General features: G+C 40.1%; 1 protein-coding gene across 1 annotated transcript; it reads right to left on the bottom strand.

Moving 5' to 3' along the window:
- Nucleotides 1-225: 225 nt before the first annotated feature.
- LOC311005918 (protein LBH-like) lies at nucleotides 226-11915 on the bottom strand (the record flags this gene model as incomplete). The annotated part of the gene is made up of 4 exons (XM_083998525.1): nucleotides 11902-11915; nucleotides 5134-5212; nucleotides 3771-3957; nucleotides 226-293 (listed from the first exon to the last, which is right to left on the bottom strand). Exons 2-4 carry the CDS (start codon nucleotides 5209-5211, stop codon nucleotides 226-228), a joined length of 333 nt encoding a protein of 110 aa, XP_083854651.1. The 5' UTR covers nucleotide 5212; nucleotides 11902-11915.
- Between the last annotated feature and the right edge of the window lie 1966 nt (nucleotides 11916-13881).

Genomic DNA, 13881 nt, shown 5'->3' on the forward strand with positions numbered 1-13881 from the left:
TGTGCTTTTATTTTGAAGGTGTCGACTCCTATCCACTCGGGCTCCAAGCCGCCGTCAGCTGGGGTTTGGGAATCTTTTGTTTTTCTACCCTCCCTCCTCCGCCTCTGTGATCTCTCTATCAACAATGTGCTCTTCTTCTACAGGACTCTCTTTCTTTTTCTAACTCATCCATGTGTGGACGCACTCACAGGTAAACAGCGGGTTTCTCAGGGAGGAAACTTCGGCTCAGTTGGAGTCCTGCGTCTCCGACTCTGAAGCCTCCTCGTCCATGTCGACGCCCGACTGCTCCTCATCTGGAAGAACAAGGAGACGCTGGATTAACCAACAACTTCTAGTGTTTGTAAGACAAAACGTTCACTGATGAGCATCAAAGTTACCAAAAGTTTTTTTTCCTGAACCTTGACCTTTTATTGGTTTTAATGGACCCCAAGAAGAGTAAGGCAAGGCAAGGCATCTTTATTTATATAGCGCATTTCATACCAAGGCAACTCAATGTGCTTTACATAAAGACAAAACTTCTCTGAAAAGGAGAAGCATGAAACAGAAAACAGAATAAAAACAAACACAAAAAACAGAGTTAAAGCAGAAGTAAGCGATCCGGTCGTTTTGGCTAATGCTGCGTTCCAGGCAGGCTTTTGAAACCGTAAATTACAGCTTCAAGTCACGACTTACGACTTTGTAGCGTTTCAGGCAACCCACTCATGTTTTTCCGACCTGTTTTATCTGTGAAAGTCACTATAACGGCCACTCGTAACTTCTGACCTGTGAAGTCGTACCAGATCGAACTGGTACGACTTCACAGGTCGGAAAAACACGAGTTACGGGCTGCCTTGAACGCACCATAACAGTCCTCGTCCCTACGTCGCCACATTCACGGCGTCCCTTGGCTGCACACACAGCCCTGCATGCCGTTCTCTCTCCTCATTGGATAAAAACTGTAGGATACGAGAAATGTTTTCTCCTCGGCTCAGAGCAGAGCAGAGTGACTGAGAGACCCGTGTTTCAGTCCAAACACTCTATGTAAGTGATTGCTGTCGGAAGATATAACTATTTAAGACTTATATTAACACAAATAGGCTATATCACTCACTTCTGCTTCAAAAGCAAGAGCAAATAAAAGAAAATAGATAAAGTTTTAAGTTCTTAAAAAGAGCTCAGCTTTAAGCACGTGAAAAGAGAAAGAGCTGCCATCATGTGTAGCAGTTAATGGGGATCTTAATAAAATCAAATCAAATTTAAAGGTTGAGTCTGGAGTTTTGTGTCCAAAAATAAAAGTTAGACTTGTACAAATTAAATCTGTTTAATCGTCACCTATGGGCTTCTAGTCCTGTGTGGTGGTGGCTGTGTCTGCAGCGCCCCCTCCCCCTGCCTATATTTTGTTTTTTTGCTTTGTTTTGTTATGCATGTGGACGTTTCTGGGTGGAGAGCGAGAGAGTCTGTGTTTTCTCTCGGAGCTCAGGGCTGCTAGCCGCACTAGCTGTCCTGGATGCTAACAAGTGCTAGCATGTCTCTCTCTCTCAGCAGCAGCAGTCAGGACCGCAAAGAAAAAGAAATACAGTCTGAGTGAAGCGCTGGAGCCGCGGACCGATTCCCGACCGTCACCGACAACTAAAGCCTCGACTGGTAACAAGTATGAGGACCGTTGTAGTGAGCTAGCTCGATGCTAACTTCGGCTAGCGGTAGTGGTTAGCATCCGCCGCTAACACCCTCTTCCCAGCTCACCACAACGGCGTAACAACATAACATGTTTTGTTTACAAACTGCAACGAACAAAACTCCAGTCTCTACCTTTAAATTCATATATTTATTTTTGGCTAAAAGCATCTTTTAAACGTTTGGTAAATAAAAAAGTAACTAAGATTTGAGCTAAGATGCTTCCATGTGAGTCCTTTCATGGTTTTATTTGCCTTAACTGTCGCTGTCATTGTTGGACTTTAAAGCAGATTTTCATAACAAAAGTTTCTTAAATCAAATAAATCAAGTAGATGAACATAAAACTGAACAGCAGAGTAAAAGAATATACGCATTATGATGAAAAAATGTTTATATATTTGAACTTTATCCAAACATGAAACGCAAAAGTTTCACAAAAGTGAGCGTGATGAGGCCGACGTCGCCTGAATGCAACACAAAGACCCACCGGGATTAGACAAGACAGAAAATAAAACTTCAGATCTTTGGCTCTTCGGTTCATCTCATGTTTAGTTGAAGTGAAACCAGATAAAAAACACTGAGACAGAGACGAGCGTCTAATTAAAGTAATAAAAAAAAAAGAAGAAAGAAACAACTGAAATCTGAGTGAAGAAGCAGGAAGTCGCTGCCTCCACCCACAGGGTCACTGAACGGTTTAATGAGCAGGAAAACGATGCCTTCACTGACACTTTGTTTCAGCTTTTGGTTGAGTCCTATTTGTCTTTTATTTTATTATTTTATCCCCATTATTATCTCTACATTACATTTAAACCTTTTACTTTAGATGTTTTTATGCTTCCAAAACTTTTCGCATTTGAATCTGTGTTTTGTTTTATCCAGTTTTATTTGACTTGTAAAACACTTTGTAGCGCTGATAAGAAAAGTGCTATAGAAATAAATGTTATGTTTATTATAATTACTGCTCCCATTGCTATCACTGCACATGCTGACCCAACACCTGATTAATCTCAGAGTTTCAGATGTTTATCTCCAATGTACTGCAGGTTTTAAAGGGATAGTTCAACATTTTGAGCTTACACTCTCAGCCGAGACCTTCAAAATAAAATACAACTGACCCACAAAGAGATGAAAAATAAAACAATACAGAGTAAAAAAAAAAAAAAACCAAATAGATACTAAATGTCCACAAACACATGAAACTAAAGCGACACAAGAGTTAACGGACAAAAGAGATGTTATATGTCCACAAACAGACACAAAACTTCCACAAAGACATGTCAAATAACCAAAAATAGGTGTTAAAATGGCCAGAGAGAGACACAAAACAATCTCAAAGTGACATGATTATTTCATAGAGTGGAGAATGTGCAGGGGGACCTGTAGCATCATGTGAGCTAAAGGTTTTCAATCTTAATCTGGAGCGTTTTTTCACTGAATTGCTTAAAATCCTCTTCATACTCCGACTGCAACCAATTAATTAAATGCTTTTTTCACAAAAATGAAAAAAAAAGTCAGTCGCCTGTGGGACGGACGAGTCTGTAAAAACCAACGAACCATCCACTCATGTTGAACGCCACGTTAAAAGTCAATTGGATCGTGATGTGTCAATCAAACCAGGGTTGAAGCAATCATGTTACATGTTTGCTTCAATGTTGAACTATCCCTTTAACCCATCCATCACATGCTGGGACCAGCAGCAATTCAGTGAAAAAACACTCCAGAATAAGATTGAAAACCTTTAGCTCACATGATGCTACAGGTCCCCCTGCACATTCACCACTCTATGAAATAATCATGTCACTTGGAGATTGTTTTGTGTCTCTCTCTGGCCATTTTAACGCCTATTTTTGGTTATTTGACATGTCTTTGTGGAAGTTTTGTGTCTGTTTGTGGACATATAACATCTCTTTTGTCCGTTAACTCTTGTGTCGCTTTAGTTTCATGTGTTTGTGGACATTTAGTATCTATTTGGTTGTTTTTTTTTTGACTCTGTATTGTTTTATTTTTCATCTCTTTGTGGGTCAGTTGTATTTTATTTTGAAGGTCTCTGAACATCACTCAACCTTTTCCACCAAGGCCTCAGACTGAAGACAATGACTCCTCCTCCTCCTCCTCACCTGCAGTCTGCTTCTCCTCCTCCTCCTCTTCGCTCTGTCGCTCCGTCTGAGCGACCGCGGAGCTCGGCTCGTCCGGCGGCCAGCGGAGCTCCCCGCTCTCCACCTCGGCTCCGTCCGTCGGCTCCACCACGATGGAGGGAAGCCTCTTGGAAAGCTTGGGATACCTCTCATGGGTGTCTGGGAAAAGCTGGTGGCAGGAGCTCATGTAAGGTGAAAAACAACAAGAATGTGGTGACAACTGGGATTTAGTGTATCAGATGAAAGCTGCAGCGATCAGCAGCTGGGAGGGAAGATAAGATAAAACGTGCACGTGCTTGTCACTCTGATATTTTACATAATGAGCTCATGTCTAGTAGACACAGCAGTGATCTAGGCTGGAGTTTAGAAAACCAGTTTGATACTGGTCTTGAAATATTGGATCTTGCCTCAAATGTGTTTAATAATATTTCTTCTGCATTTATTTAAACTCATCAAATACACAATCCAACAACTCCACAACGCTCTGGTGGACAAGTTGTGACCTGCACATTCACCACGCTATGAGATAATAACACAACATTACCACACAGAGTTGTTTTAGAGGGAAATGCAGAGACTGCTTGATGAAAAACTGTCCCTGAAGGCAACGTGCATCAGCGGTTTTGCATGTATTTCCCTCTAAAACAACTCTGTCTGGTAACGTTGTGTTATTATCTCATAGCGTGGTGAATGTGCAGGTCACAACTTGTCCACCAGAGCATTGTGGAGTTGTTGGATTGTGTATTTGATGAGTTTGATGAGGGAAACCAAGAAATCCCATGAGCCTCCGTAGCGTAGCTCTGAGCAGCTCACAGCTCTGCTTGCACCAACAATTAAAGGTAACGATCCCACTGCTATGACTATAGGGATTATGGCAATGGGCCAATTTGCCAAAATATTGAACTATCCCTTTAAGCCTGCCTGACTACACAGTTTGCAAAAGTTAAATGTGGTTTAATTTTCACAGTGATATGTTCGGAAGAGATTGATCAATAAAGTTTTGAGAAGATATACACTTATTTATCTATCAAGAATAAACCAAAAAATATTTTATTCCAACTTTATGGGCAAACAGTCAATGTATTATGTTTATATAATAAATGTTTCACAGTAGTAGACGATCGATCGCTCGTCTCAGCAGCAGAAAAGCACTCATTTACTCACAGCAGGAACCAGTCCAACTTATTATAATAATAATAATAATAATAAAACACCTCAGTTGCTTAGTCAACCTCCAGTTTTACTCGCACTCACGCTCCAGTCCTGACTCACCATTTGAAATAATATTTGAAGGTTTAAATAATCTATAACACACACAAACACACACACAGAGCTGTAAGGATACTGTGTCCTGGTCTCCTCCTGCTCCTCCTCCACTGAAGTCCTCCGTCGCCGGCTCCAGAGAGTTCATCACCTCGGTCATCCTGGGGGAAAAAACAAACAAAAACACCACCAATCAATAATAATAAGTCAATACAGTGTCCCTTACTGCTCCTACTGGCTTCATTTCACCTGAACATCTGGATTAGATGCATTAGGGCATCAGGATGTTATTCATTGTCTTGTACTATCATTGGCACCGTTATTGATGTATTTCTTACACTTGACATTTTCATTTACGTCAGAGTTTCAGTCTCTTTCTCTCTCTCTCTCTCTCTCTCTCTCCCTCTCTCTGTGTCGAGTCCTCGTTAAACATCTGCAGCGACGATATTTTTGAATACTCTGAATCCTGCATTATTAGTTGTGTGCTGTGTTTCCTGGTGAGCTGCTGCTGCTGCTGCTGCTGCTGCTAGTTTTTTTCTAGATCAGAGACACAGAAACAGTGTGAAACCATTTGCAGGAATCGTGCACTGACGAGCCGAAACATTACGGCCGCTCCACAGATGAGGCAAATAACAGTGATTATCGAGGTTGTTATGGTCTGTTTCACTGGGTCGCTGGTCTCAGTGGGATGCGAGTAGCTGCTCACACAAACCTGGTGGTGACAGGAGGATTGTAACATCTTTAAAGATCTGCTGTGGATGCGATGTGTTAATGCCACAGGGCTCCTGCTCGGGCCTCTGCAGGTTTGAGCTGCTCACTTCATCGGTGGATGTTGTTACTTGCACATGTGTGTTGATCCTTGTGCAATTCTATATCTCATCTAGTGTTAGGGTTGCCATACATCTGGCTTTATAGGTCGGACATAGCCTTTGCGTCACCAGGCTCTTCAGAGAGGAGAAGAGCCTGGTTTCTGTTTACTTTAAATCACCAAATTCACCAAAGTAAAAGTGTTCACCAACATACAACTTGTAAAAAAAAATAGACAATAACTTCTAATACAATTAAATACAATAAAAGCAAAAGGTTAACTTAATGACACAGGGACTTTCTTGTAAATTATATTCCTTAAATTAAAAAGTTTCAATGCATTTTATTAGCTTGGTGCTTTTATTTTGACGGAAAGGCCTGTCTCTCTCGCCCGGGTTCCGGTTGCTTACTAAAACAGCGAGTCAACGGCCCCAGACGAGGTCGGACAGTCCGAAATGTAAATCAATTATAATACAAGTGGACTGCTGCTGCACACACAGACGCTGCAAGTTATTTATGCTTTTTAAGACCTGAAATGTGATAAAAACTATAAATGATGAATCCAGTGACCAATAACTTTTCCAATACACATACAGTATATGGAGTGAGTGTATTAGCATTGGATAAGGACTGATCTTAGCTAAATTAAAGACAAAAAAAATGTTTTAGTCAGGAAATATCGGACAAAACAAATCTGAAGAAGAGTCTGAGCAGGTTCATGATGATGACAAGTCTCAGATGCACTGAAATAAAGTTAAAGTCCAATATTCACCAGTACTGTAACCTCATTATCCAGGCAGCAGCATGGACTCAGTTTTCTTAGAAACAAGTTGACTTGTTGAACTCATTGGTTATTAACACATCCAGCAGTTATGGACCAGCTTTAATTTGGAATCAAATTTGGGTCCAATGGTGAATCTAAGTCCAATATCTCCTCTCTTTTAGCTCTGATTTTGGTCTCCACCACCTCCCTTAACGGTAACGTTATGTGACGGCGTTGAATCGTCCCACCTTGAGTGACCACGTAAGCAAAGATGGCGACGCTGTGAATAGGCCTATGGCTAATAGCTGCTAAACGCTGCACTATATTCACCAGCTGCTCTCTGACTGGTTCTGCTGCTGAACAGGAAGTTGAAAGCAGTGAGTATGAACCAGAAAAACCTGAATTAAAAAAGCTTCCAGGTAGTTTTTACACTTACAAAGAATTTGACTTGATGCATTTGTGCAAAAAACAAGAAAAAGTACAAAAAAAATACAAAAGCAACTGAATATAAATGACAAAATAAAGAGTAAGCTGTAGTGAAGTAAATAGTAAGTAGTAAAGCTCCACTAACAGTGACCCCCCTTTCACCTCTGTCACTGTCGTATTGATTATACGACAGCAGCTTTAACCGATGTTAATCAGCTCATCCTTTATCGTCCTGTATCTGAACACCTGTTGGTTGTGCGTTATCATCAACCTACTTAAAGTCACAGCAGACACAGAATTATGATGATGATGATGATGAATTATATTGATTAGATGTGTTTGAAAAGCAGCTGTGACACCATCAGCCCCTCCGCTCGCTCGCTCGCTCGCGTGCGTGCAACAAGTTATCAGAAACGCCACTTTCCATACAATCAGAAACCGGCGGCAGTTGCTGTTGCCATGGGGACGGGCGATTGAGATTTTCATGCCTCTGATTGTCTGAATAGTGCACTTTTGCCTGAGAGCTGCTGATTTTTTTTTTAGTAGCTATTCATGTGTGTGCGCCGTTACGCAGCAATTACTACCGCCGCCAGGACGGGTCGGTGGGGGCCGCGTTGTTGTTGTGAGACTCCTCTGTGAAACCTGGTATTGCTGCTGCCCTTCATCCTCGCAGCAAAGAGACAATACGGCCTTTTTATTCCTCATCAGAGGCCGGCATTGTCCCCCCACTCCCCCACCCCACCTCCCCCACCGGAGGGGATCTGTGCGGCCACTCAGCTCGGTCTTACATCCGTCCGTCCGGCTGCTGCTGCTGCTGCTGCTGCTCTGAAGGTATACAGCGACAGGAGGAGACGAGGCCCTGCACAGGATTTCAGTCTGACTCTGAGCTGCTTTTGGCTTTTCAGAGAAGTGCATTCACTCTGCTGCGGTGACGTGAAGCGTGACAGACACAAGAATTTAAATGTTGATGCCAGGCGTGACACTTCACTCAGGTCTTGTCCTCCCCCCTAGCTCCCCCCTATCCCCACCTGAATAATAATAATAACAGTAACAGTAATAATGGTTTATTTGAGCCATTAGGTATATGAACAAGGTCCTCTGTGGTCGCCCAGTTTTAGTTGTGGCAAGATGAAGCAGCAGGTGTTTCCACTTGTGATCGAATGTTTCACATCTTGTGCTTTAAAGGGACTATACGAGGAGTTTTGGAAAGCAAAGTGTTTTGACACTACATTTCCCATGAGCCTTTGCGTGCACGGTGAAATTCTTGGACGGACGAAAGCGAAAACATTTGCCAATAATGTTTTCATTCATCATCAATGAAAGTCGGAGGTTCGAAGACGATCAGATACCGTTGTAGTTCCGACCATAAACGGCGATTCGGCGGTTATTCTCATGACCCGCTGGGCAGCGTCCAGGAAACCGAAAGTAGGAAATGCTGGCAAGCCAGCCACTAAATTATAATAATATCAAAATAACTATAAAGACAAAATGATATAATTATTGAAAATGGACCCATTAACAAGTGTGGGTGACGTAGATTCATCCACATTAATATGAGACTTTTTTATAACCAAAAGCAAACTCCTCGGGGTCTCTTTAAAATATCAAATAATTGATAAGGTTAAGGTTAAGATTAGGTTATCTATAGAGCACCCTTCATAACTTCATGACTCAAAGTGCCTTAGCCTACATGAAAATTTAAGGTGGTTCGCAATGACAAACATAACAATCAGACACCAAAATAAAAGTGAAAGACAATCAAAATCAATAATAGCAATGAAATAATGAAATAATTCGCTGTTTCTTAGAATTGTTGACGGAGGTTGCGATAGATTTCTAGCCTGGAGATTGTCTCACCTGTTTAATCAAATGCCATTTGAATTAAAAGTCCATGCTCCTTGACTCGTTAGTTGTTACCCAATCAAGGCTGTAAATCAGCGAAAATCAGAATTAATCTTGATGAAGAACTGTTTTCAAGTCCTGCTAAATTTTTTGACCTTTAGAAAATGTCCAAATTAATGATGCCAGGAGTCATTTAAGTCACTTGTTCCTACTCAGTTAGAAAATATCCTGATGCAACATGATAGGCTAAATTAATCTATATCTGATGTTTCCTTCTCTTTTATCTCTGTCTTTGGTCTCCACCAGGAAGTGGACGGTGAGTTATTAAAGTTTTTAAAAGCTGCTGCAGCTGATAACAACACCAGCTGTAAAGGCCCGACCCTTTTGACCTCGCAAGTCGGATTTCCCAGTCGGCTCGGTGATCATAAACGCCTCCTGAAGTCGAACATCAGTGGCCGCTGAGGTTACAATCCAAGATGGCCGCCTCGTGTGACAACAGTGAGTAAATGAAGAATACACTGTTTATCAGCCACTTAGTCTTCATTTTATATCATTAAATTAGTCGTACCAACAGTATTGTGTAACTTTAACCTATACACATGTTGTTATGTTGCTCTCAAACGTAAACTATCGACTGGTGTAAGCTAACAATGCTAAAAACATTAGCTAACAAAAGGGTTGCTTTTCTGACTTGTTACTAACTTGTACTTGGAATAAAACCAACTAAAGCTCTCTAATCAACATTATGTATATATTTTGTTAAATATGTTTAATAAGCAATGAGTCAATTCAATAGTTGCTGCTTTACAAACTCTTGGCTGGAGGCTTCAACTTCTCCAACAATTTCCCACAGAGACATAAAAAAAGGAAAAAAAAAAAAAAAACGTAGCTACCATGGCACCATGTTATTTTTACACTCTGGTTTTTGTGGTTGTGCAGTTTTTTTTTTTACCCCCACAGGTTGAAAATCTTCCTTTGAGCAGAAGTAGCAACTGAACTTTCACAGTAACTGGAAACTACAACTTTCAGTCTAAATCGAGTAGAAAAAAAATAGCCTACTAGTGAAGTGAAAGTGTCTCAGAGGAGTTTGAAATGCTGGTTTCATTATTTTGTTTTTTCTACAGACAGAAAACTGAAAAGCAGCAGCTAACAAACCCCTGAGTCAACAACAACCACTTCTACCGTCAAACATCAAAACTGTCATGTTATTTTGGCCAATTAGGAGGACAAATCACAGAGACAATTTTGACTAACATTAGTTTAAATTGGCTGCAATGCAAAGGACAAGTTATTTTTGTTCTTTTTTCCCTTATGTGACAGTAAAGTGAATCTCACTGAGCTCTGGAGAAGAAGTCACACGAACAACAGGTGTTGTTATTGTTAATTGATTGATTGGTTGATTGATTGATGCAGCTGTTGTCTTTGTGTGTTGAACCCTCAGTGCCACCATAAACATTGAGTTTTTATGATTCAACAAGGATTTTTCATTCAATTTTTCCACATTTCCATGAGAAATAGTCGGCAGATTAATTGACAATGTGGTTATAATTAGCTGCAGATCTAAAAAAGACAACTGTAGGAGCCAAAAATCCACAGAATCACCCTGTTGCACTGTGAAATCGCTCTGGATTACAGGCTTGAGTTTGGAGCCAGATTCTTGCATCTACTACGGTTTTTTATAAAAACACAAACCACAAACCAAACCTCCATTAAAGCTCCGAGCTGTTTCCTCTCCCTCGCTGAAGGACGTACGTACATCTGCTGTGACCTCACACATTATAAAATTCCTCCTCTCTCCTCTTCTCTGTCCATCATGATGACATACATCATGGTAGAGAGGAGACTAGCCTATCCATTTAAAGGCACAGCAGAAAAGAAGAAAAATAAAAAAGCTCCACTGTTTCATTCTGTGCAGCTTCAGTTTTTTGGACTGACCACCACCACCGCTGCTGCTCCCTCTCCCCTCTTATCGCCCCTGCTTCACTTCAAACACTTTTTTTCCATCTCTGTTACTAAATCAGACCCAGCAGCAACAGCAGCACCACCACTACCACCTCCTCCTCAAATACAGGAGCCTCAGATAAACCCAGGAAGTTTTTACTGCCCAAGGACATTAAAAAAAAGAAAAAAAAATCCAATTTATAGCCAAAAATAGTGATATTCCTCTCCAGGAGAAGAATATTTTACAAGGCTGCTCTACTGCTGTTCGATTTCTCATTTGCTTGTTGCCCTGATTTACATTTCCTGTTCTATTTTTGACTCTTAATGCCACACAAACTTAAATTTCATGCACCTTTTTTATAGGCTATACATGTAAATGTCAATAATTGTATAATCAAATGGTGCAGCTTTGGAGCAGAGGTTCACCTGCCTGCCTGGTGCACAACAGGTAGACACTATAAATAGATTTAAATACCGGTGTATATAAAACATATCAGCTTCTGCTACACCTACACTTACACACTACAGTGCGCACCGGCTGAACTGAGCTCTACAGTGCAACACCAAAACCCACACACTCAGACCATTAGCAGCAGCTGATGATGAAATAACAATAAAAAGCAACATTTAAATAAATTTCCCTGAACCTCTGAGGTGCAGTTTTTAAAAATGTTAAACTCATTAGTGGTTGAGCTTGACTTACTGGGAACACTTAAACAACACATCTTAGATCTCAATTAATGAAATATTGTAGTTTAAAATCGTTATTCAATATATAGTAGAGTGTGTTGAGAACAACATAACATAAAAATGATCAATGTAAATCAAAATGATCATCCCAGGTTGATTTCACACGGGTGTGATATACTTGGAGTTACAATGTGTTGTTTAAGTGTTCCCTTTATTTTTTTTGAGCAGTGTATATAGGCTAGCTATATAAAAAAGAAATATGAGTAAAGGCAGCTTTTAGTTAAGAGTTAGAGGAGAAGAGTAGGAGTCTCAGTGTTTGCAGAGTGGGTCAAATACATTTAAAGAAAAGAAAAGAAAAAAAGCGAATAAAAAGCCCCGTACCTGTCAGCGAGCTGATCCAGTGTCTCAGAGCAGGAAGGTCTCCGTCCTCCGCTGCTTCATCACACTGATGCCGCTGCTGCTGCTGCTGCTGGTGATGATGATGATGGTAGTGATGATGATGATGGTGGTGGTGATGATGGTGATGATGATGCGGGCTGTTGTGGGCGACAGGCGGCGGGGCGCGCGGGGCTACCGGTGAAGTTGCCGCTCGCAGCAAAGTGTTCAGAGCGTGCGCAGTGGAGCGAGACCCGTGCTGCCTTCAACGACTGTCGGAAACTTTTCGATTAAGAAGTGGGGGGGGGGGGGGGTACTTGTACTTGTACTTGTTCATATTCTATAAACTTAATCAGACCCATGTGCAATTATTGGATAAAAATGAATTGAAAAATAATTCAACAGCTACAAACTGACCGTAAATGGCATGTAAATAGTGTAGTGTTTATTATTGACAATGTATATTTTTTATTCTCCATGTTCATTTTTGAATATGAAATGTTGTAATTATACCATCCTCCATCCATTATTAGTAGTAACTGTAGAAATAGTAGGCTAATGATCAAATAGCCTATACTGATTTAAGAATAAACTAGTCGTTTTTCTGCATTGTCCATACTGTAGGTTTTGAGCTCACTAAATAAAACAATTGGCACTTATAAGGACCATTGAAAACAAAGTGGAACTCGCTGTCTTCTTCCTTCTGATTGTTAAACAAATCAGTTTAAACAGTAACTGCAAGTGAAACTGTTCAACGGTTTCAAGCACTTTGAGATGGTTATTAATCATCAATACAACAATGAAGTCGTCTGATTGGTCCTAAATTTTGCTGGAGTCATTAAGAAAGAAGATTGACTCTTGAGAAGCTCTACTTGGATAGAGAAATACCAGTGAAGTGTGTCTCCCTCTAGTGTCCAAATACATGCAGTGTTACATATGTCAATCTTGTGATGTCAAGAAATGATCAGCTCATATTGAATATTTTTCTACATACAGTAGTATCCCATTTTTGCTTTTGGTAACACTAATCAATATGTGAATTTGACTTATTAATATGAATGAAATCAGACAAACAACACCACTATAGTCAAAATGAGGTCAAACACCAAACAGCTTTAAGATTTCTTCTTTTTTTTGCATATAATATTTATTTATTTATTGTGTATATCTTTGCAAACACATTGAGTTAAAGCCTATTAGAATACAAACAGGAGCAGTAATCAAATAAATCTCCAGAGGTCATTAAAAGCTATTTACACGGCCAGTTAAATATTCCCACTTTGTACAGTGATATTGAGGAGAAAAAAAATAACGATGTAATAATCTTATTGTAGCAAATTAGGCTCTAAGTAGCAAAGTATTACTAAAAAATATAGTTGTCGAAGCAGTACATTTGCTGTTTGATCATAAGCGTTTCATCTCAGCTTTGCATTGCTATTGTTTCTTTACATTTTAGCTCAACAGGAACATCTTAGTGTTACATGTACATATTAATTTGTGACATATACTGCGCTGTTATTTTGAAGGTGTTCTCTACTGTCAACTTTACAGTGAAATTACAGTAAAAATATTTTTGGAATGTCAGTAACATTGATTGTTTTTTTGCACCAACCACCGTTTTTGAATCAAAATGCAGCTGGTTGTTATCCTCCGATTAATAAGAGCACAAGTTATTTGGATCAAAATTGTACATTTAAAAACTACGAAACGACAAAGATATTGATAAGTTTCGACAGGCAAAAGACATGGCTTACTTTAGTTCTGTACCATAAGCAAAGATATCTGTTGAAGCCCTGACATAATTTGCAGTAAGGGCACTCGGTTACACAGCTTATTAACAACTTGATCACATTGTCAGCATCAATTACATTAATCTCTCTCCTTATTGGATAATGACATGCAACCAGAGATCAACGTTAACCCCTTAAGATCAACAAATTCTTTCCTGATTGATAAGTTAAACTATCTTCATCCAGTTGCCAACAT

Source organism: Trachurus trachurus (genome assembly GCF_905171665.1).
Source record: "Trachurus trachurus genome assembly, chromosome: 22".
Taxonomy (NCBI): domain Eukaryota; kingdom Metazoa; phylum Chordata; class Actinopteri; order Carangiformes; family Carangidae; genus Trachurus; species Trachurus trachurus.